This window comes from Eretmochelys imbricata, chromosome 5 (genome assembly GCF_965152235.1).
Source record: "Eretmochelys imbricata isolate rEreImb1 chromosome 5, rEreImb1.hap1, whole genome shotgun sequence".
NCBI lineage: Eukaryota > Metazoa > Chordata > Testudines > Cheloniidae > Eretmochelys > Eretmochelys imbricata.
The window spans coordinates 62,108,682-62,133,041 of record NC_135576.1 but is presented as its reverse complement, the minus strand read 5'-3'; the positions used below and the strand labels follow the sequence as shown (position 1 = coordinate 62,133,041).

The following is a 24,360-nucleotide window of genomic DNA, read 5'->3' as shown; positions in this document are numbered from 1 at the left end:
TATGTGGTACATACACCACGTTGTTTAAAAGATGGCTGATGACTGCACTGAAAATAATTAGGAGCAGGAAAGCAATGACAGGTAGTTTCTACTAAGAGCTTCTTCCGCAAGCACAGAATGAATCCTCGTCCCCACACACAGCCCCCCCTCCCCCTTTTCAGTGCAGCTCTCTTACATGATCCATGGCATGTTCCTGTCTCATCACGACATCTTTTCTGCAAAAACAGCTTTAGATTTTTTTTTAAAGCAAACACATGGAGACGGCTGTATATCACTATTTCCCATTTGCTTCTGCAGCCTTGAATTGTGCTGCCTTTATTTTCACTTTTGTTTTCACTTGGAGGCAGCCACCAGGGGGTTTCCAGAGTTTGTTCACCAGATACAGCTCATGACAATAATTTATCCCACTAATCAAAGCAAGCTGTGTGCGCCCATCCTACTACCCTGTGAGATTTAATAGCACAGAATCCTTCACAACGACCAATCGTGCCCCAACTCTTTGAGTGGGACAGAAAATTATAATACCACAATGAGTCTATAATAAAGCCTATACTGATAGCAGCCACAGGTCAGAGGCTTATGATAGAAAAATCAAAAACAGCCTTCAGTAATAATTGATTTACTGTTTCCATTTATTTTCGAGGAACTTTCCAGTCTCTGTGGAAAACTAATCCAGATAATAGGAACCATTTGATCTGGGAAGCTGGTTTTCACATGTCACAAGCAAGTTTGTTTTTTTCTTTTTTGTCTATTAAGAAGTGTTATTGTCTGTAAGAACTTTTATTTCAAGAAATCAGTAGCCCATAATGACTGACTTGAAAATAAAGCAACTATTCTGCAACCAAAATTAACTCCCCAGTATTTCAAAGTCTAGCACAGAGGTGAGCAAACTATGGCCTGTAGGACTGTCCTACCTGGCCGTTAAGCTCCCGGCTGGGGAGGCTAGCCCCTGGCCCCTCCCTTGCTGTCCCCCCTCCCCTGCAGCCTCTGCTCGCTGTGCCGCCAGCGCTCTGGGATGCCGGGCAGCACCACTGCGAGAGCCGCCGGCCTGCCCCGGTGCTCTAGACTGTGCAGTGGCGTGGCTGGCTCCAGCCGGGCAGCACAGCTGGCTCCAGCCGGGCGGCACGGCTGCCAGTCCTGGTGCTCTGAGCAGCACGGTAAGGGGGCAGGGAGCGGGGGGGGGAGAGGTGGTGGATAAGCGGCAGAGGATCCCAGGGGGCAGTCAGGGGACGGGGGTGGTTGGATAGGTGTGGGAGTCCCGGGGGGCCTGTCAGGGGGCGGGTGTGTAAAGCGCTCAGGGCAGTCAGGGGACGGGGGGGTTGGATGGGGGTGGGGTTGGTCAGGGGACAAGGAGCAGGGGGGGTTGGATGGTCGAGGGTTCTGAGGGGGGAAGTCAGGGAGCGAGAAGTGGGAGGGGGCAGAGGCCAGGCTGTTTGGGGAGGCACAGCCTTCCCTACCCGGCCCTCCATACAGTTTCAGAACGCCAATGTGGCCCTGAGGCCAAAGCATGTTCTAGCTGCGAACCAAAAAAAAAACACATCCGACTGGACTGAATTTATTTATTTATTGAACAACAATGTAGTTGGCTTTGTACAAAAAGAAAGACACCACCCTTGCCTCAGGGATTTTCTAAAGGCACAGTCCTAAAGGTTGCTGAGTTCTACAAAAACAAACAAACAAAAAAGAAAATCAAAAGCACTATTGATCAACAGTGTTTACTCAGTAGCTATTCCAAAAGGCTTCTGCATAGCACAGAGACAAATGCACAGAGCTCAGCACTGTGAGCAAACTCTTGTGGCTGAGTGGAGCGTAATGTGAGGTAATACATGGCCACAATATAAGGTGCAATCTAGGGAATGCAAATGATGTGAATAGGGGGCATTTAAAAGAGTTTTCCAGGCACTCCTACTGCCAGACATCAGTAGTGGCAGCCATGGAACCAGTCACTGCCACAGAAATGCTTCCAAAGCTTGTCTCTCAGGTACAGTAGATCAGTTATAATTTATTAATATTTAAGAGATGCAGTTTTCGATGCACTGATCAGTCTGGCAGTCCCATATTTAGAACAGAAATGATCAGCATGGCAGCTGTCGTCAATGGGAATTTTGCTTAAGTGTCAAGCCCGAGAAAGCCTAGAAATTCAAAAGTTAAGGCTAATCCTCCGTCCATAACTCATCCCACAATGTGTTTGAGGGGAAAAAAAGCCCAATTCCAAATTAAAAATCTCAAGGGCCCAATCCTACACAGTGCTGAATGCTCACAACTTCCACTGAAATAAGTGGATGTTGAGGGCAGGAAACTCTAAGCTCTTTGCAGGATTAAACCCAGAGACATTCTCTCAGGGCCTACCCACAAGTCCCATTAGTTTTAACATAAGACAAAGAACAGTAAAATAGTAGACGTGAGAACAGGACTCATTCAGACAACGCTGCTATATGAGAGTCACAGGAGTCCCCCAGCTCACGGGACTTCCCCAGCTCGCAAAGGGCAGGTTGAAAGTTGTGCTGCTGTAGCGCTGTGTACTGCTCACGCTCCAGTGCCACTCAGCGTGAAGTATAAGCTATGTGCTGACAGAGTGTTCTGGAGTGTTAATTTAAGCCCCGTGGAGAATCAAGACATCATCCCCTTTATCATAGCCAATTGCAGATTCCCCATCCTCACAATCTACTACTTCTCCTAATTTCCTCCATGAACACTCATGCCAGTTCAGGACATAAGCCCAGATCCTCCAAAGTCAATAGGCGCCTAACTCACATGGATTTCAATGAAAGATAGGCACCCAAATACCTTTGAGGATCTGGGCCACCGTCTCTATTACTCAGTGGGCACAGCACAGCAGTATGACATGGTTTGGAGTCACTCATTAAATCTTGGGTCTTGAAGGAAGAGGGCCAACCAAGAGCCTTCAAAAAGGGTCCTAGATTTGCTTCCCTGATGATGTCAAGCTTAATGTTGGATTTTTTACCACAATTTGTTTCATGTCACAGTCTCCAATATTATCTAAACATACAGTGGTATTTTGTTCCAGTTTCTTAGCTAAACAGTTATCTCACATCTGTGAGATATTTTGGTCTCTTAAAAAAATCCTTGATTTTGGATTTGTCTAAGAGACATACAATTTCTATACTAGAGGAATCTAAAAAGGTAGAAATATGCTTATTGTGAAGCTTTTTAAAATGAAACTAAGTTGTTTTCATCTATCATGAACCTTACACAGCATTTTGTCTTTGATAGAAGTTGTTTTATATTTCTTAAACTGCCAAAGGCAAAACGTGGGGAAAGCTGCTTTTTTAGAGAACAGAGGAAATCACTGACCAAGAACAATAAGTAAGGTACACGGTGGCAGGGCTAGGTTCTATGCAGGTGTTAAGAAATTTAATAGAAGGCCTAAGTTACATATGTAACCCTCTCTGGGACTTCAAAGTTAATTTTACAAGGTTCTTGTGAAATCAAAAACGCATGAACATGAACATACACACGCTCTTCCAAGTCTATAGCTACAGTCCTTCAATTGGCTTAAACACCTAAATATCCAAACAGAACCATATATAAAGACAAACACAAAACCAATGTAAACATGGCAGCCCAAATTTCATAAAAATAAACAATCAGATGTCAGGAAGGTTTTCATTAAATGAACTGCATAATTCAACAAGACCGATGTTCAATAAAGTACTGCAGCAATTATGCATCTGTTCAGATGAAAAAATATCTAGTTTGATTTTAAATGTGTTATTTCAAAGCATGGAGTAATACTGCACTCTTTCATCTGATCTCAATGATCTCAATGATCCCAGCTTTACTTAAGATTCTCCAATATCCATTTTGTTAATGTAACTAAATTTCTGTCCAGCCATTTTATATTCTTCTCAATATTCTCCACTGCAATCTGGGGTGCTCTCAGCTGTGACACTTTCTCCTTTACAGATTCAAAAAACAACTTCACCTATAAAAGATATCAATTAAAAAGGTTACGATTGGATCTGAAGAAAATACTGACGTTGCTGACAGTTTTTACTTATGAAAAAGCTCACTATTACCATTTGTGACACCTGTAAGTGTGACAGCCCCCGGCTTGGCCAACAAACTAGGGACTGAATGGGCGACCTCCAGGACTACAAGCCTGAGCTGCAACCACTTGGACTAAAGAATCAAGGCTTCCTAGCTAGGGCTGTAACAAATATATATCTTCTGTGGATCTGGCACACAGGAGAACCTGTAACATACACTAACCAGTGGCTTACATAGGCACGCTACTTACAGAAAACTAAGTGATAAATCCCGGTCCCAAGAGTGTACGGCCTAAAAAAGAGCTCTAGCATGATTCAGTGTATAGTGTTACTACCCTGGACCATAACCTCAATTTACATTGTGTTTTCTCTGAGACTACACTTAACTTATTATTAACAAGCACTACCATAATAAGCGTTGTTAAGGACCAATGGAGAATGGGTCCCCATTGTGCTAGGCACTGCACAAACAGAGTAGCAGACAGTCCATGCCCTGAAAAGCTTAAAATCTAAATAGACAAGAAAGACACAGGGCAGAGAGAGGGTTAGAACACACAAGCAGAGCAAACAATGTGGTGGCAGCAAACTTTATGTTAGTGACATGATATTTTGGGGGGTGGATTTAGGTAAGAGGGGATAAGCTAAATGGAAAGAAAAGGGAAGGGAAGTGAGGAAAGGGCAGGAGACAAGAGGGTAAAACGGGCAGGTGTGGAGTGAAGCTGAGGTGAAGAAGGAGGGAAAGGGTTGGAGCAAACAGCCAATCAGTACAGGAGCAGAGGAAATGCAATAAAAGGTGTAGAAAGGTCTCTGAACGTCCCAAGGTTCCTGCTCTGGCTACGTCTGTAGCTGGTCAGAGTCTCTGGCTGGTTCTTCTCTGCAGTGTTTGCCAAAGGCCATATTTTGGAGGGATGGGGAGTAGAGAAAGAGGCACCTCCTGGGGCCTAGTGCTGAGTGTGGTGCCGGAGATCACGCCAAAAGCCATGCCTCAGTACAGAACATAAAGAGCCACATTACACTTCTTGAACATTTCACATGATGGAAATCCACATTCAGGACCCAACACTGTTCCCATTGATTTCAAAGGTGCAGGATCAGGCCAAAATGAATGTGGGATGTCTAGCTCTAGACAAATTCTAAATCTATTTGCATGGTGTCGGAGATTATTCCTTTAGGGCTTAATCTTGTGAAGTGCCAAGTACCTGCAATTCCCACTGACTCGCAAAACAAAACCTAACTCTCAGAGATCGTTTTAGAGGACATGGTATAGGGGTAGGTCCTGGATTGGAATAGAATTTTATATAGTTGAACAGTAACATTTACATATTGCCCATGAAACATACTGTAGACTGGTGGGGTGACTGAGCAGAAATAAAGCAGATCTGATCAGCAGATGTAAATGGCATAATTTAAAAAATGATTTCAGTAAGCAAAACTTTACTCAACCTGGGGTTCACTTAATACTTGGGCACACAGTCTTCTCTTCCCACAGGCCCTTCTTATAGCTCTTCCCTCAGCATCCACAGGGAAGCTAGATCTAGCCCCTTATTGCTCTTGGGACCAAAAGTACCCTGCCTCTGTCACAAATACAGCCTTGTGAGGCTTTACACTAAGTAGAGCGTGCTGACACATAGTAAAAATCCAAAAACTCAAAATGCAGCACGAAGGACAATGATTTAAGTAGCAATGAGAATGCAGATGACACCTGCTTTACTTCTGTCCTCAGACTAACCTCTTCCAGCTCTTGTTTTGAAGAAAACTGCGCTGTCACTCCAATTATAATTGTTCTGATTGAGAAGGACCCCAGAGGAAATCTGAGGAAAAGAGGAGAAAATTACAGACCTTATAAATGTATCTCCATGTAAAATGTTAGTAGCAATAAATGTGATCTATTGCAATACACATTAATATCAGTTCAGGCTAGTGGCCTGTAAATATTACTCTTCATTGCCACACAAGAGACAGGTTCAATTTCTATTCTTGGTCTCTTGTGCCTTGGGCTATCAAGGGCTGGAAGTGCTGAGTGCTTAGTCCCTGTGGGACGATGTGCCTATTATTTCCTATCTTTCCTGTAAAACCCCATTTCTGTGCTTCTGCTGTTAGGAGCTTTCCACAGTCTTCTCTCCAGGCCTTGGAGTGTTAGCAGTACTGCTCTGCAGCTATTGCCTTAGCATCAGGGCTAGTCAAAAAGTTGCTGTGCCCCTACTTCCCATTCATCAGTGGAGAGGGCTGGCAAGTGGACTCTCACAGTCACACATCCAGAGCCCCCTCCCCATGCTCAACCTCAACCCAACCCCACTTGCACACTGGAATACAGGAACCACTTACACAGCTATGCATGGAGTGTCTGGACTAGAGATGTGTGAATAACTAACATTTTGGTTTGCTGACAATTCAAATATATTTTTTAAAATTTGTTTTGGGTCAAACCAATTTCTTTTTAAACTTTTGGTGAATCAAAAAGTTGAAAAGAATTATTTGAGTTGAATTGGACTCAAAACAAAATTGAACTCAAAACAAAATACTTTGTTTCGATTGAGAGACTTTTGGTGACATTTAAAAAAAATAAATAAAAAAATTAAAGGACATTTCCGAACAAAAAGTTGTTTCAAACCAAAATATCCAAACATTTTGTTTCACAAATCTCAAAACAAGAAGTTTCATTTTTTTTCTAAAATTTTTTGTTTGGTTGGGATTTTTTCTGCTTCAAAACAATTCTGCAAAACTAACAAGAATTCGAAGTTTTGGGGTTGCCAAATCTGCATTTTTCACCCAAAAAAAGTTTTGTCCAAAAAATTTCTCCCAGCTCAAGGCTGAACCCAATGCACTCACTGGCATATTCTAATGACACCACCTCTGAAGAGGTTCTTGTTTATTCATGGTTCTCCAGCCAGTGGGGAGAAGAGGCAGGCAGGACTGCCTGCAAATACCTGCTCTCTGGCTGACAGTGTGCACTCACTGCCTCAATAGCATTTTTTATTGTTCCCTCATACTTTCGGGAATAGTCTCTCTACAATGCAGGATTAAAACACAACTTTTCATCTCATGGGTCCCTGAGTTTACTATAGTTCTTCTCTACCCAGGATCAGTGATCCTGAGATTGAAAACTCATTAAGAAGAGTTACAGATTGTTGCTCATCTTTATTATAGAATTTTTCAAAATCAGGAAAAAAATTCAGAAGTTTAGAAATTTAATATAAAAAAGTTCAGAAATTTAATATAACAGAGATAGTCAGCATTTATATAGCACTTTCCATTCAGAGATCTCAAAGCACTGTGCAAAGGTGGTTAAGTATTAGCCTCTTTTTGCAAAGGAGAAACTGAGTCACAGGGCAGTGAAGTTCCTTGCCCAATGTAACACACTGAGTCAGCAGCAGAGCTGAGACTAGAATCTATCACTCTTGACTCTCAGTCCTATGGCCTAAACAGGCAGTTTCCAATAAAAACAGATCAGTTTTTGTCAGTTACAAATACTAACTTTTCTAGCAGTTTGCTCCAATTTTTCTTTACAAACTTCCATGCAAGATGTTGTCCAGCTGGATTTGTGCTGACACTATAGATAACTGATGACAGGTCTTGAGTCTTGATTATATGTCCCTCCATTGCAAGCTCCAGCAATCTAAAGCATCAAAAAACATCCCCAGGAAACCAAGAAAAGGCTAGGTTATATATTTATATATGGATACATGCTAGCAAGTTTTGAAAGATCAGGCCTTTAATGCAATCTCAGCCAGGATTTAAAAAAAAAAAAAGTATTTCTTGGTGACTTGCACTTACAGGAAATTGTTTTGTGTAACTTCTCTTTTCTGTTTTATCTCAAGCATTATGAAATGCTTCAGGTGTGCATAGCTACTGGCTCCCGACAACCTGACACCAGCTTTGAACACTTACTCCCTTGGACCAGTGGCTCAGAATAATAGGCCAGATGAAGATTGATTCCTCCTGTTCATTCTCTTAACTGTCATATTATCATGATGGAGATCAGGTATACAAGGAGGTAAAAAAGACATATATCCAGTTTGTGACTTTTCATAAGGGATTCATTTAAGGACAAATGGCTGCTATTATCTTCCTAAGAGATTTAGCGTATCATGAGTCCTCTATTGTTGTTTGCAGTGGTGTTGTAGCCATGTTGGTCCCAGGATATTAGAGAGATAAGGTGGGCAAGGTAATATCTTTTAGTGAACCAACACTTTCACTGACAGAAGTTGATTCAATAAAAATATTACCTCACTCACTTTTCCTCTCTGATTCCTCTATGTCATGCTCAGAAATCAAGGTATATACACATAAAAAACAAGTAAAAATGTGTGTCCAGCAGTTACAACTTTCATATGAGTAGCCTTTGACTAGCTCATTTTGAGATTCATGAGCACCAATTTAACTATACATTGAAAGAAGAGTATATGAATAAACAAACAGTCACCCCTATATTACAGTTCCTACCTTGTTAGTTTTGCATCATCTTTACAGCTTGCCAAAGCTGAACAGATCTTTCTCTGTTCAGCACCAGACATGGACACTTTATATCTCTCCAAAAGAAAATTCCAGCCATCAGCTGTTTTAGATCCAACAGAATATATAGTCTCCAGGACATCAGAAGGAATATTACTAAATAATCAAGAATATAAGAAATACAGTTTTATTCAGATTTGTGAAGTAGGGTTTTTAATGACAGAAAAAGCAGGCCCGGATCTTACAATGGACTATACTAACACAGACCTTTCTCCTCTATGGAGTCCACTTGAAATCAATGGAATTTTGCATGGATCTGCACTTGTAGATCCCAATGCAGGATCAGGGCCAGAGTGGGTCTATTTTTTCAAAACAGGGACTATACTTTCCTTTATGTTTCTACAGCAATTTGCACATCGTGAGTGGTACTAGAAACAGATAATAAATAAAATACTACTACTACTAATAACAATGAAGTGGGAAGAAAATATCAAACAGCTAAAGAGTCCTTAGCCAGAAAGGGATTTTATGCTACTGTAATATAATGCCCCTGGCTGAGTTGTCAACAATGGGGAACTGAGCCCAGAACCTCTGGATCTAAAACTGTGAGCTACTGCCTGAGCTAAGAAACTGGTCTGTTAGCTCCAAGGCTGTACAGACTCCTAGACCTGTGTGTATGGTCCCGTCAGTCAACAGGGACAGACAGGCATAATGAGTAAGCGTGCGTTACATAACAATATGATGTATATAACACCTTTACTCTAGAACATAAGATTTTCTGTTATGGTTTCATTTCAGGAAACAAGAGTTTCCTATTTAGTTTACAATAAATTGCTTTTTTTCCAGATCTTATGTTGGAGAACAACCCAAAAGTATGGTAAAAGAAACCTAAGCAAAAAAGAACATTAGGAAGAATACAAATTATTTACGTTAAATTTCCACCCGATCCCATCCACTTGCTGAAAAGCTCATTTGCCTTCTGGACACAGGGAGGATATTGCAGGTCACATGCAAGCTCGAGGAGAGCAGAACGTAGCATTCTATCAGAGATGGAGCCCTCATCACTCCAGGTCTGCCTGTCAATCACCAGCTTAAAATGCTGCAGGATGTACCGCTGCAGAGAGAATATGGCACAGTTCATTGACAAGCAATGAAATCTGCCATCCTGAGCATATTCCAAAGTCCTAATAAAAGCAGTAAACTCTGCATTAAGAGCAGTGTTTACATATTTCATAAGTCTATCAAAATATACATAGTTATATTAACAGGTAACAGCTGTTCTAGTTACAAAGGTGGTGATATCCATCTTTCAACTCTTCAGTGTCACCAAGAAGTATCATCAAAACAAATACAGATTAAAGTTAATAAACAAATACATGAATAAAACTACATGGTAATATTCTTAACAGTGAACCTTGAGACTTTCTGTGACATCGGAAATATTTCTTCTCTCCATCATGTGATAGATCGCTGCCAGGTAATCCAGGCCTTGCAGAAGTACTATGTTACTGGATTCATGTTGGAGATACTGCATCAGATCAAGAGCTCTATCCAGTGATAGCCTTCCTGCACTGAGAAAGAGGTTGTTTGGAATAAGTTAATGTCTTTCTAATGATATACTAAGGGAAGGAAAGGGGTGGCAATGTTATTAGTAGTATTTGTTGCCTAAAGAGCAACAGATGTACAGAGTGCTTTACAAAGCACACACAGGTGTATTCCTGCCACAAGGACCTTAGAATCTAAGGGCTACATTGAGCTCATTTCAACTGTATGTGGTGGATCCTTGTCTAGGAACTGTTTACCTGGACGGAGCCAGGCATGGCAGGAGAGAGAACAAGTAATGTTTGGACCTGGGAGAGGAGGGCACTGCCCTTCCAGCTGACTGGAAGAGTGGAGAATATCTATACCCGTGCAACAGCTGAAACCCTCTTTCACATGGGTTGGGCTGGCAGCACTCACCCTCCCACCAGTGGGATCTGAAAAGGACAGGGTTTCCTCATGACCCACTGTGGGCATTATGCTAGTTGTCCTATTTCCTTGGGGGGCTGAGAAAGAATTTTTCCCTCACTGCCAGAATGGCCAGGGTGGGAAGGGAGTGGACAGCGTTTTCTTTCCCCACGGTGGGTCTGGGACCCGGTGGGGTGGGGCAGGGGGTTAGGTTATGATGTTGCAACATAGTACGTAAAACGTGTGGCAGACATCCAGTGCAGGTACTTGTTATGGAAGGATACGGTCCTTGGATAAAGTGGATTGGAAAAGGATTTAAAAGAAAGCATCCCTTAAGGGAGCCAAGGAAGGGGAATTTGCAGCTCCTATGTCTTGTATGGTGAGGAGCCAACCACCCTCCTTTTTTAGCCCCCTTAATCCTCATACGAGGGGAACATGTCAGGGTCCCAGCAGCAAGATAGCTGGGACCAGGTTGGGAATTACGTGGGAGTGATTAAAGAAAGAACGATGACCTGCACTGTACAATGTATTGCCAGGTACTCCCAGACATTTTAAGTGAATAAAGTTGCGGCCTCATTTAACTACATCCATTGCCCCTTGCCTTTCTTCCAGCATGGTATGACTAATGCTTATGCAAGGGCATGAAGAACGAATGTGCCAGAAGCCTCCCTCAGCTTGCACATCCCGCCATTCTTTGCTGCAATCCCCGTGGGCAGAGGAGCATGGGACTACTCCTTCAGGGCACCTACTGGGATGCAAATCACTTCAGTGCAAGGAGGGAGGAGACAGAACCTCCTACCTCCTTGTACATCGGTTAACAGTGTCCCCATTCCCAATGTTTCTTTCAGGACTCCTTTCCCCATTTTATATCAGCTAAATTAATGTCACCATGCAAGACAGCCAAAGGGAAAGTCCTTTAGAAGGAGGTGGGAGGGAGAGTGGGAGACAGAGAAAGAAATTTACATAGATCTCACTTGAAAAAGAAGACAATAGTGGTGCTCTGTGTGGAGACATCACCAACCTGTAGATGTGTGCTTTGTTAAATATCTAACTATTTTGTGCAATCAAAAGTAAGGGTTCAGCTATATTAATAACAATCAGAGAGTGGGTAATGAAGGAATTTAACTCAAAGAAGACAAATCCATCCCAGAAAAATTCAACTTGCAGGGAGGGAGATTCTTAAAATATCTGGCCCTTGAAGTCATAGGCAAAGTCCTGACAGCTGCAAATTGTGCAAAAGAATTTTTTTTTAAAAAAAGAACAATTACCTGACTAGCTGAAATGCATTGTGGATCAGGTTGGCTCGGTCCTTGTAGCTGAAGATGGTGTGGTTCTGATTCAACAGTTCAATGATTGTGTCCCATCCATTCCCCTCGTAGTGCACAATGTAATAGCCATTCATGTCCACATTGAATTTTACCCAATTGACATCTTCCACCAGTTCTATGGTATCTGAGAGCAGAAAAAGGTTACTGAAACAGTTAAACGTTCTTAGTGACATTTTCTAATGTGACCATAAATACTTCCAGGATATCTAAACTTCAGAAAGGTGATCTGAAATCTATGGAAAGATTGCATGGTATTAATCCTCAAACCCTTTTTATTGGTAAAAATTAATAAGTAACTGTCCAGAACATAAACATAGTTGAGCCAATTAAATCTTAAAACCAGACATTTTTAGTGTACGGTCATAGGTTATGTTTCTTGTTTCATAAATGTTTTCTACAATTTTTAATGGCAAATTTTAGCCAATTAAGTCTCTATTCTTGGAGACAGATGTAGACCCTTGCATTTCACCATGAATTCAGATTCCTGTACTGCTAGTGAGGTTGTACTGGTTAACAAACTTTCAGGTCCTGAGTGCTTCATTGATAGTAACTCATATGAAAAAATAAAGCAGAAAATAAAAATGTAGCTCCATGTTGATTAGTAAGTGGGATTGGTGGGAAATATTACAGTTGGCTGGTTCTTCAATGCCTTTGATTATTCTAAGTGCCTGTGTCAGAGTGTAGGGTGCAAACAGGTGAGCTTGCACTCTGATCACTCTGATATTAATTATTTCCCTAGAGAAAGCTTATGGGGTAATTAGTCAATCAGTGACTGGCTGGTGGAGCCAATTACTCCAGGAGCCCAGGGTTGATGAGAGGCAGCACAGGAAGGAAGTGCAAGGGTGAGAGGGAGGAACAGGGTTAGCCAAGCTAAGCCACACAGAGGTTCAGAGTCAGGAGACCTCTATTCCCATCAGGCCCTGGTGAGAGGGCTAAAAGCTAGGTGAACATTTTAAATAGAATGTTGTATAGGGATTCTTGTGAAAAGTGCCGAGGGAACTTAAAATAAAAGGACACGGTGAAGACAGTTTCCGCGGGCAGAAGGCAGGAGAGGAGCCACGCCTCAGCACAGTGCCAACTTGTAAATACTTCACTTTGAAGATATGCTGCAACATTTAAACTGAGCATATCTCAGTAGCACCTAACCCTCATCTATTTGAAATGTACCAATTGATGTGCCTTTGGTAAAGGTGCAATTAAACCATCATACAAAGTGGTCTGTCCAGATCTCCAGCTCTTTCGCAAAAGCCTGTGGGATGTGGCTCATGGGAAGGAAATCTCCAAGAAATCCCCTCATGCATATTTCCCCATATTCTTACATGAGGAGGTGAGATTTATGAAACAGGTCACGGAATCTACCCCTAAGGAGGATTGGCTGGAAGCCAAGTTCACACTCATGGAAACCCTTACACTCTGCAGCAGCTCTGGCCCGCAATCCTGACCACTTTATTGGAGCCACAATATCAAGGACTTCAACTTTCAGTCAGGTGCTGTCCTTAAAGGTGAATTTCCATTGGGGGAGATGGCACCCCAAAAAGATTTACCAGATCATCAAGATATTGTATAATGGGACCTAGAAATTCTCACAAACTGCACTATTGCGGTGGTAATTTCGTATCCTTGGGCACTTGACATTTTAAAGTAATAATAAATAAGTTTTAAAATGTCTAAGAGAGGCGACACAGAAAAGCAGAAACAATAACCTTTTAAACCTTCATATTAAAGATTTTCTAGCAATGTGAAAATGCAAGCAACTTCTATTAACAGGGATCCACACTCCTGGAAGGTCCTGTATTTGTAACTATGCTGGGATCAGGGTTTGTTTGTTTTTTTAAATAAGAATTAAGGGACTACAGTATAAGCAGAAGCAGTATTAAGAAGGTATGTGTACAACACAGTTCAATCCTTGAGGGGACCATTCAGGAATCTGGGGCAAAAATTGGGGATTGGTCCTGCTTTAAGCAGGGGGTTGGACTAGATGATCTCCTGAGGTCCCTTCCAACCCTGATATTCTATGATTCTATTCTATTCCTTGAGACTAAACACAAAACAGGACATTGACAAGTCAATCTATACCTGAGTGGTTCTTCAGTAAATGTCTCCCAATACTTTCGGAGTGGCTTGTGATGTACGTCAAGGGAACATGCCAGAGGAAGCTAAAAAGGAGAAGAGAACAGTAAAATAACACCACAAAGTCAATAGGTGTTCAAATATGTAAATCAAATTCTACAAGCACCATCAGCATGTGCCTGCACTTGCCCAATTTGCATTGAGGCCCATTGAGGATCATGTTGGAAAATGCCTTTCAAGAAGCGTTCTTGTCTTATTTTAATTCTCTTCTGATTTTGTTCGACAATAATCAATGGAATTCCTTTCTGGAGTGTCCATGTGTTCATTATCTCCGCAATATCAAAGTGTTCATCAACATAATAGCTATGCTGAAAAAAGTGCAAAAGAGAAAGTTATTTACCCCAACATTACTTGTCACTTTTCAGATATTATCAAACACTACTCTGAAGTCAAAAAAGATCTTAGTCATTTGTTTTAAAATTACAGGCACATCCACAAAGTATCTTAAGGAAAAAAGACAAATATTTTAGCAGTCTTCAGGCAAATATGTATTTAATTTCAAGATAAATACAGTGAGACTGATTCTCCTCTCTGTTACACAGGTGTACATCAGGAGTGACTCCTTTAATCTAAAACCAGTGTAAGCAAAGCATGAATCAGGTTCATTCATTGCATCCTTATCACGAGGCTCTCTGATGGCCCATTTAAAAGGCTGAACAAAAGTCTCTACACAAGAAGCACTTGTACTAGAGATCAACCTGGGAGAGACTGGGTCTCCAATGCTGCCAAGATGACAACTAGTTCTGTAGGCACAACAGAACAGTGCTAGGTCAGGTTGAACACTCTGTTTTTCTGATTATACCTAAGCCTTATGCCTAACAGAGGAACAGCTGTTGGACCATGTTCATCAGTACACTTCAGTTGCGTTGTACCGCAAAGGTGATGCAAAACAGCTGTAAACCTGGATTAATTGGCCAAAGCAGCAGAGTAGCCACAGTGTATCAGTGAATCTGACCTAATACATGTTAAAAACTGAGAGCCACATCGTCCGTCCTTTAGGACTGGTGGCCCAGAGCCCGCTGCAGGTGCCACTAAATTTCACATGGATCTTGAAGAGGGACACCCCCACTTCTATAACAGGTGCACTGCACTTATGTGGCTGCCCAACGGCATCCCCTGCTCAAAGGCAGATTTGCTCCATCAAGGATGATGTTGGGGACACACTGAGAATGCAAAGTCTACTCTTGATTTCGGCAAAGATGTGCTTCACCCACTCCCAAGAAAAACTGGAGTGAAAGGTACAAACAGCAACTCCCCCATACTCATACCCAATGGTAATGGACTCAGTCAAGATAAATCTTTAAAAAAATACTCCAAATAAAAATGGTGAAAAGTATATTGGAAATTTTTTTTGCATTTGTAATCACCTGAAATGCTATCAGAAACACAAGTAAGGGCACTTTTTTCACGTGTGCACACTCACGCACACACACTCTGATCTGATAGTTTCCTTTTAAGTGGTCGATATTTTCTAGCCTGCTTTCACAAGTGATCACAGCCATGTCAGGCTGTATAATGATGTTCTATTACACACACATTCCAAAGCCCTGGCTAAAGTCATTTGATGTGACGATATTTGACAGTGGAACTCAGTGGATCCTTTTAAATTGATTAGAAAGCCTTGTTGGCCTTTTGCAGTCTCATCCTTGTCTTTATTTCTTTGCTACCGCTGTTTTCCTTTTTTCCCCCCAACAAGTTTAAATATCTGCAGTTGTTTATTTAGTCAATATTTTTTTTGTCACAGAGATTGCCTCATGAAATACACATCCCATTTTTATAAGGGATACAGGTGAAAAGCAGATATACAATCTTACTCCATCCTACTTCAGCACAACCACAGTGTCAGTGAAGTAGATGCTGAAGTATCTGTTCAATAGAGATCTACATTAATGGTTAAATTACAAGGGATGCAACTGATTAGTTCTTTCTGCACTAGTCTAATACAGAGAAAGCAGATAGCAATATGTACTCACTGCGTTCTTAGCCACCTGACTTTTGCTGTAACAAAATTTACCAGAAGTAAAGTCCTCTTCTGAACATGTCTGTAAAAATACACATTTTCAAAACAGGATTAGCAAGTCATACTGAAAATACCATTTACTATAGTTCTGATTTCTTACTTCAGTGTTAGCAATTGTTATCCAGCAAAAGAAAAATCTCAGCCAGTTACCAACACTTAAAAGTCAGTTACCCCTGAAGAAACATTCTAAAGCCTTTAGTAATACTTTGAGTCAAATTATCAAAACCCTCTGGTGAAATTGCCCCTGAAAAACATGAAATATGCCTCTCAAGTAATTTTCTGGTACAACTGGTCACATCCAGAATTTGCCCTTTGTACAACTGCTGTTTAGATCAGTAAATCACCCTTTAAACTTGGTCCCACTCAAGTATTCACCCAAACCACCAGCAACAGTCCTACCTGTGCAATTTTGATTTCTTTGATCTCTTGCCTAGAACCTTAGACACTATAACTCAGTGTTCAGACTGCCCATTACCAGCTGCCTAGTCCTGATGTTCAGTAGCAGGCTGACTCCAATAGATTTTTATGACTAAAGCTTCTTGATGTGAATAAACTTGACATTGCTCATAAGCATGTCTTTTAAAAAAATGTTTAGAAGACACCGACTTGGTTTTTGGACGTAATCTTTACAGACTTCACATATTTTATAGTAGACCATAACCAGTTTGCTTCCTCTTTTTTCTTTTTTTAAATATGACCTGGGTGTGTTGTACAGCCCCTCAGGGTTCTCCTTAGACCCAGTGTTCTTCTGTTTGTATTGCACATGCTCTTACTTGTTTTCTACTTTCCATTAAGTGACTCATTGCTTGGCTAGTAATACTCAACTCTATTATATCGGAAATGCTGACTTTTCCTGGTTTGTATGAATGTTGTTAGTTAGGTTGCAGAATGGAATATTGGGTAATTTTTTCTCCTTAAACTTGGTATATCCAATAGCTGATGCTTCTTTGTTGGGTAACCTTGTCTATGGGTCTGACCCCAGCCAAATACTTAGTTTGATGTACTTCCCATTAATGATTAAACTGTGAAAAAGGTGGGCTTTCACTGTGAAATTGAGAGAACAAATAGATCCACGCCATTGTACATGTAACCATGCAAACTGAAGCATTAGGAATAAAAAACTTCATTAAAGTCAACGGAATTATACCAGGGATTGATCTGGCCCCTGGGCTAGATCCTTATCTAGTGAATATGGGCATAGCCCCACTGGCTTTGAGGAAGCTATGCTCATTTACGGCAGTTGAAGAACAGGCCCATTATCTTTTGTCATCGGAAAAAGTGTACAAGATATGACCTTTATTCTCTCAAATGGATTATTATGCTAAGGTTGCTATTCTTACCTTTGAGACCTAAAGACTGGACTAATGCAATGCTTTGTCTTATGATCATTCCAACAAAGTCACATCATAAACTCAGCTGATGAACAGCCCTGCAATAATCGTTTGTACCTGTTGCTAATTCCTCCACATCTGAAATCATATCTCGCACAATAGTAGTTCCTATTGTATCAAATGACGTATTGAGTTTATTATTGCTCTACTAGTCTTTAGGGCATCATCTCAGCAGAATCTATTTAATGAATTTTTTTGCTCCTAATGTTACAGTTCACATTGTTACATATACAGTGAAATGTGTCTATTTGTTCTCCCAACTGCACACTTACAGCCTAATCCAGCAAGGTGCTGACTTTGACAGTAATTAGTCACAATCAATATGCCCTTTCATTCTGCAGCTCTCTTCTCTCTGAGTTTCTGCCAATGTGCCTCTCAAATTTTAAATCTGTTTGCATTTTGTAAACATTTTCTCTAAGTCTCTTAAAGATTTAAAAAGCCCATTCATAATGACTGACTTTCTGAACAGCTTCACATTGAGACAGAGTGCAAGAAAGTCACTGGGGTGTGAAATTCACTCCTATGCACAAAGACAGCATAAGAGCTACACGCCGTGACCTCAAAACAAGGCTTAAATGGGATTTAAACTGCACATAGACCTTGTGCGTGCTATCTGCATGGGGGTAAGTTTCACCCCAGATGCATATGTATAGGAGTGTGCTGTATGTTAGCTAAAATAAAAGAAGGAAACTTACATTAGCCAAGCTGTTCCAGAGATCATTATTCTTTGCATTACTATAACTGTGTTTCTTTAAGTAATGAATTATTCCATTCTGGAACACCTCTTCAGTCAGAAAGTTCCGCAGCATGTGCAGAATGCAAGCCCCCTGCAGATGATTTGACATAGTTGAATCAGCATATAAATTCCAGCTGCCTTGAAACAGCCATAACTATGTTATACAACAATGTAAAATTGTTAACACATGGAGAATTTTGAGAACATAAAAGGTGAAAAGTCAAATAAATGGGCACCAAGATGAAAGGCCACAAGTCATTTCAAGATGATGGCTGCAGACTGTAACTAAATCACGAGCGTGCAATGAAAATAGGAGCTGCAGAAGGCCCCAAACACCACAGAAGCACTGTGGTTCTGATGGGTGGAAGGCCAGCTAAAGAGAAGGTATGCAAGGGGGATGCTGCATCACCCATGTATGGAAGAAATGGACTTGGCACTAGATCCTCTGAACCCAGTGTTTAGGGGAGGTTTGGAGACAGGCGAGGGAAGAGGTGCAAACTTGATCAGTGGATTTGTATTTAGATGGAACTAGTGACCACAAACCCACATGCAGCAGGTGCATAAGGGACTATGACTCTAATTCTAACCCAGATGCTAAAGTAAGTAGCTACAGATCTGCCCTTGCCCCACCTGTCGGCTCAAAAGGTGGATTTTGTCCTTCCTCAGCTCCCACATAGCTCCCTGCAGAAAATAATTTCTCCTCAGAGTTAAATTTAGTGCTGATCTATGCCCTATTCAACTCTATTGACTTCATTGGGATTGGATGGAGTGTAAATCAGCACAGAATGTGACTCCCAAAGTAATTGATGGACCTAATATCTGACTGGACTTAGTCTCCCTGGCCAATAAAGCGGCACGAGTTGTGACCTCAGATGAAATTATGCATCCTGCCTGAAATAAAATGCTTTTGATCAGTCAAAAGGAGTTTAACTAGAGTGAGAAAAAAAGGAGAAAGACAACCCTGATGAAAGTCTGAGCAATAATCTAAACAGAGATGTCAGTCAGCATAAAAATAAATACACTTGCCAATTCAAAATTATACTTAACAAAATTCTGAAAGAGTGTAACTCTGACAAGCCAGCAAGTCAGAGTCACAGGCCAATTCACTTGTGTGTGAACATCAAAGAAATGCTAAGTGCACCAATTCTCTCCAATGTTAATTTGGTTAAAAGGAAATGTGAATGATATTCTCTTCACCTTATCTGGAACTTGTTGAGTGCTACTGCATTTTTTATATATATATATATATCCCTGTACTAGATTAACCCTAGATCAAAGGTGTGTGTTAATATTAAGATGAGAATTTACTAGATGAAAACTAATGAAGGATTGTTTCAGGCTATCACATTGTATTTACATTATGTCTACCCATCACACAAAATTGGAGCCTTGTAAACGTAAAAGATTGGTAACTTCAAATCATGGGTCTTTGTGTTTGACAGTGGAAATGCACAGACTCTGTTTGCATTTAATCAACAAAGGAAGAGCCCATGCAGTGAATGAATATGCCTGCCAGACTGCCTTCTATGGAAAGACACTATAAGAATGGATTCAGGGGTCGATTCTGTATTTCTGAACTGTTTTGGATTCTAACAGGGTGGAATACTGAACAAGTGGGCAGAGATCTCCAGAATTATTCTGGGTAACCCTGAGGAACTTTTGGAAATCTAGCAGATTACTACAACTCTATTATCATTTTGGATTTACAAACTTTAACTCACCTGTTAATGTATTTTACCTGCTTTAACCGCTCAATAGCTCTAATTTCTTTTTCTTAGCTAATAAACCTTTAGTTAGTTTACTAGAGAAATTAGCTGCCAGTGTTGTTTTTGTGTAAAATCAAGAATATCCATTGACTGGGTAGATGACTGATCCTTTGAGATTGGGAGTAACCTAATGTGACGTGATTTTTGGTTTTAATAACCTTTCATCACAAAGTCTAGTTTGTCTGGGTGGCAAGATGCACTGGAGTGCCTAAAGGGACCGTTTGTGACTCCATGGTGAGATTAATACAGTAATCCAGGAGTGCAAATTTGTTACTGGCTTGGTGAAATCTAATTACAGACTATGCTGCCAGTTTCGGGTGTCAGCCCTGTTTTCTGACAGTCTGACCTGAACCTCACACTCACAGCTGTGAGCTACTTCAGACAGCATGAGAGATTTTGTTCTTTAACATAAAAGAAATCTAACAATGTAACAGGACGTTACAGAATTCAAGCTGAAATTTGATCTTCAAGCTTCCTATTTTGCCTTCACTTTACAAAAATGTATTCCCTTCTGGCCCCAAAAGTTTAAAATATTTTATGGTGATTTTTAGACAGCCATTAGGAAATGTCCTTCATTAAGACACCATGAGGAAGTGTAACAGGGTACACTGAGTCAGGAGCTGACTCAGCGCCCTGTCACTGAAATCCTTGTCAGTATAGGTTAATTGGGACCTATCCACAAGATCAATTAACTAAGTAGAGCTATAGGGCTAATTTGAGGGGGAAGCAACTCTAGCTGTGGGGAACATATAAATTGAGAGGAAGGAAGCACAGAGAGGAAAGCTGAGAGCCCAAAGGAAGACAGAGGTGGGCAGGACTGACTGACTGCTGCTAGCTCTGTTTCCTTTCCCAGGAGCAAGTGGGGCAGCTGGCTGGGGGAGTGTAAATATATGTAGAAAGCTCTACAGGTGGTGGCCTGCTGTGGTGTGGTCTGTGGTTAAGGTCTGAAAGGACTCACAAGGGGACCACCCCTTGGCAGGAAGACATTAACTATATAATCTTGTAAATTATTCGAACAGCTGTCCCATGTAAAGTTACTATTTTATTAGCTAATTGTTTTAGTTTCTTTCACAGTAGACAGATCGTAAATTATAACAATTTAGAATAATTTGGCCAAGCATATAACTGTATTATGACAACTAAATGCAGACCAACTATAACACTCTGGTGTGAGAAAATGATAGATTTTAGTGCATTTGGAACCAAAACGTCACCACTCATTTTTTCCCCTTAGTATCAGCACCTTTTCTCTCCAAGTTGTAACTTACACATAGACAACGAGATTAAATAAACAAATTACTTTAGTTATTTTGACTGTTATAAGATGATTTAATTAAGAATTTATAGAACAAATGAGAAACTACAGATGGAAATTCCATATTCACTAAGAGAAATGGAGAGACATGCTGAATTCTCTCTCTCTATAAACTTTAGGACACAATCCTGCAATGTGCAACTCTCTTTGAATTACAAAGCGCTGCATACCCCAATTATCAGTGGAGTCAATGGGAGCTAAAGGCAAGATTGAGTCTTTATGGCTCAGTCCTTTACCCACCGAAGTGAACAGACATTTTGACATTTGTTACAATGAAATAATACCCGGCTATTAAAGTGCTTTTAGTCAAAAAACTTAATAAGGTGTGATCTTGCAAAGTGCTGCCATTCTTCTGGTGTCAGTGGAAGGTGATGGTGCTTAGCATCATTCTGGAGGGCTCTTCGCAGTTTAGTTTAATCCTTAATCCCACGCCCCTCCTCCTCCCCCCCCCACATTTTGTTCTTTTATAAAGGCAAGTTGTTAATATTATGTCAATGCCAAGTTTCCTGTCTATGCTGCCCGTAACATTATAAACCAGTTATACAACTGAAAAAAAAATTGCCATTACATATGAATATGAAGCAGATTTACCTTGTCGTATGACACAGTATCAAACATTTCCTTGATCTGTGTTGGGTTTTCTGCTTTTGAAGATATGGGGCGAGATGAGTTCATAGAGTCTCTTCCCATTGCTGCAAAGCAGGTACCTAACAAATAATCATTCTGGAAGAGTAAAAAGATAGTAATTGTGTATTCGCTTCAGGAAAACCATATTGAATTATAAATGATACAGGCTACAATTTACCATACATACCACTTGCAACTCTGGGTACGTGGCATCAACAGATATAAATTCCATGTATCGAGCAAACCCTTCATTCAGCCAGATGTCATTCCACCATTCCATGGTAACAAGATTACCGAACCACTAAAAATAGATTAAAATATATTTTCAGAAACAGATAAAGAAGATATAAAGGAATTAAGACAAATGGTTCATAAAGAAATAAAATGTTCATTAATGGGTCCCAGACAGAGAGGAAGAATAAAGAACTTCTTCCAACTAAATCAATAATATTACTTCTGACAATGAGTGTTTTAAAAGATGTACGTATGTCTGATTTCCAATTAATAGTGAAACATCTCTTCTCAGTCACAAAAAATTGGCAAGTACATTAACAAGAAATCTATCAACAAGGCCAAATTCTGGCAAGAGCTGTGCCATGTCCAGTATCCCAACCCTAGTCTTACCCGGGACAGGATCTGGAATTGGGTCATTTCTTATTACATAAAACAATGATCCTACCACTCAGGAAATCACTCTAAGCATTCAGAAAGCTATGCCATCAGTTATCAGCAAAAGTCATTCTCTAACATATGGCAATAAAATGGATGAGTGCAGGGCTCATCATTACTGCGTGTTGTTCATTTATCACACCAAATTCTTAATCACCAATTTCTTTTTATTTAAATAAATAATAAGGGGAGTATGTTAAATATGGTATACTATTAGGAAAGCCATTACAGGACGAGTACTTGAATCTTTTTTTGAACATAAATGAATGTCACAGGCATTCATCTTTAGAATGTTTCACTGGTTTTATAAAAAAGTGTTAGTTAAGGCCAAATCCTGCTTGCCTTACTGACATGAGTAATTTGTTTAAAGTCGATGGGACCACCCTCAGAACTCAGGTGAATAAGATTTGACCCAGAGTTTAGAAATACAGTAAATAAGATATTAGTAAAGTAGCTTATGAGATATATAGATATTTTCAATATGCTAGCTCAAACAAATAGTTAATTTCTGTATCTGCTACAGAAATTAACAATTGGAAATCTACACTAGTCCTTAATAAATCAAAGCCAGACTAAATTTATGAATCAATAGAAAATCAGTTTTTAATGTCAATGCTTTACCATACTGTCATCAGTTAATCTGAAGCCTCTTGATGAATCATGGTATTAATTCCTTAAAATGTAGTTCTACTTTGCAAAGTATTCAAAAATGGCAACTTCTTACTCAATATACATGCTCCTTGCGTTCAGAATCATAGTTGTTTACTAAAGAGGCAAATATAAGGGTTTACAACTTTTGACACCTATTAGTATTGCAGAGCCAACATAGCAAAGAATTGGATTCTCTTCACTGATGTACATTGTCATTTCAGAGAGGGAAAATGTCTGTGTGGTTATATAACAAACAGATGATTAAAAAGATCTAGCTTAAATACCCACCTCTGCAACTGATTTTTTATGTGATCTTGGGCAAGCAACTTTAAACACAGAGCATCCAAATTTCACAATAACTTCAAACAGAGCGTGGGAGCTGAGTGCTTCTAAAAGTCAGGCACTTAATTTCTGTGTATCCCCGGTTCCCCACTTGTTAAGAGAAAAAAAGAAGCAATAAAACTTCCCCTGTCTTATAAGGGTTCTGTGTGAATAGTTTATTGTTTGTAAAATGCCTAGGTGCTTTAGTGATGGGGGCCATTTTAAGTAGATAGAATTTTTAACTAAGGCCAATCATTTACACTCAACAAACCTTCTGAAAGCAGCAGAATTTCACTGTTTAATCTGGCATAATCTGGCCAGAAAGAACAGTATTTTCTTTCTTTTTGTTCATCATCACCATTAATAAAGGTATTAATAAACACTCAGATCTTAGGGTGAATTTGCAGAACTGGTAATTAGAAAAAGACATCTTTTCTCCTCTAAAATGAGCACTTTTATGACTGACACATTAGAGACAATGTACATGGAATCCATACTGCCGTTTTTACAGAGCCAATTTTCAGAGCAGAAATACTTAAAAATAAAAATGCTGTTTTGATTAATATCTATAACATATATTCTTCCATGTCCTGATGGATGTGCACAATAGATTATCCAAACTAGACTACCTGATGAGCAAGTTCATGTCCTATCACCATGGTAACCCAAAGTTTGTCAGAAGCTGAAGAAGTCTCAGGATCATAAAGCAGAGAAGTCTCTCTGTATGTGGTCAGGCCCCAGTTCTCCATGGCTCCTGACTGAAAGTCAGGGACAGCAACAAGATCTGAAAAGCAGTAGAACTTAATATACGTTGATATGTGGGACATTTGAATCATTGCTCAAGTCTAGTAGAGGAAATAGTAAATGAAAATGTCTCCACTATTGGTTTAATTAAGCTTCCGTTGAAACTGGTGGGAATCTTCTATTGACTTCAATGAGAGTTGATCAGGCAGTATGTGAATAGGTAACATGACAACCACATATTTAAATCTCTTCC

The 24,360-nt window shown here is 40.2% G+C and overlaps 2 protein-coding genes across 4 annotated transcripts in view; both read right to left on the bottom strand.

The window, feature by feature from the left end:
* LOC144265059 (endoplasmic reticulum aminopeptidase 2-like) overlaps window positions 1-302 on the bottom strand; it is a 42,618-nt gene extending 42,316 nt beyond the window's left edge. Inside the window, exon 1 of the mRNA XM_077817228.1 lies at window positions 176-302. The gene's annotated coding sequence lies outside the window, so the exon portion shown is untranslated. The remainder of the gene's footprint in view (window positions 1-175) is intronic.
* A 1,248-nt stretch (window positions 303-1,550) lies between these two features.
* The window catches only part of LOC144265060 (endoplasmic reticulum aminopeptidase 2-like), a 42,661-nt gene continuing 19,851 nt past the window's right edge, over window positions 1,551-24,360 (bottom strand). For 2 of the 3 annotated variants that reach the window (XM_077817229.1, XM_077817230.1), the window contains exons 6-19: window positions 23,993-24,147; window positions 21,910-22,023; window positions 21,687-21,818; window positions 17,974-18,105; window positions 15,841-15,909; window positions 13,997-14,175; window positions 13,814-13,893; window positions 11,678-11,861; window positions 9,877-10,033; window positions 9,392-9,576; window positions 8,454-8,618; window positions 7,486-7,626; window positions 5,740-5,821; window positions 1,551-3,946 (exon numbers count right to left, since the gene is read on the bottom strand). In XM_077817229.1, coding sequence (XP_077673355.1) covers window positions 3,800-3,946; window positions 5,740-5,821; window positions 7,486-7,626; window positions 8,454-8,618; window positions 9,392-9,576; window positions 9,877-10,033; window positions 11,678-11,861; window positions 13,814-13,893; window positions 13,997-14,175; window positions 15,841-15,909; window positions 17,974-18,105; window positions 21,687-21,818; window positions 21,910-22,023; window positions 23,993-24,147 — 1,922 coding nt within the window. In that variant the 3' untranslated portion in view covers window positions 1,551-3,799. The remainder of the gene's footprint in view (window positions 3,947-5,739; window positions 5,822-7,485; window positions 7,627-8,453; window positions 8,619-9,391; window positions 9,577-9,876; window positions 10,034-11,677; window positions 11,862-13,813; window positions 13,894-13,996; window positions 14,176-15,840; window positions 15,910-17,973; window positions 18,106-21,686; window positions 21,819-21,909; window positions 22,024-23,992; window positions 24,148-24,360) is intronic. The other variant, XM_077817231.1, reaches the window with a different exon arrangement.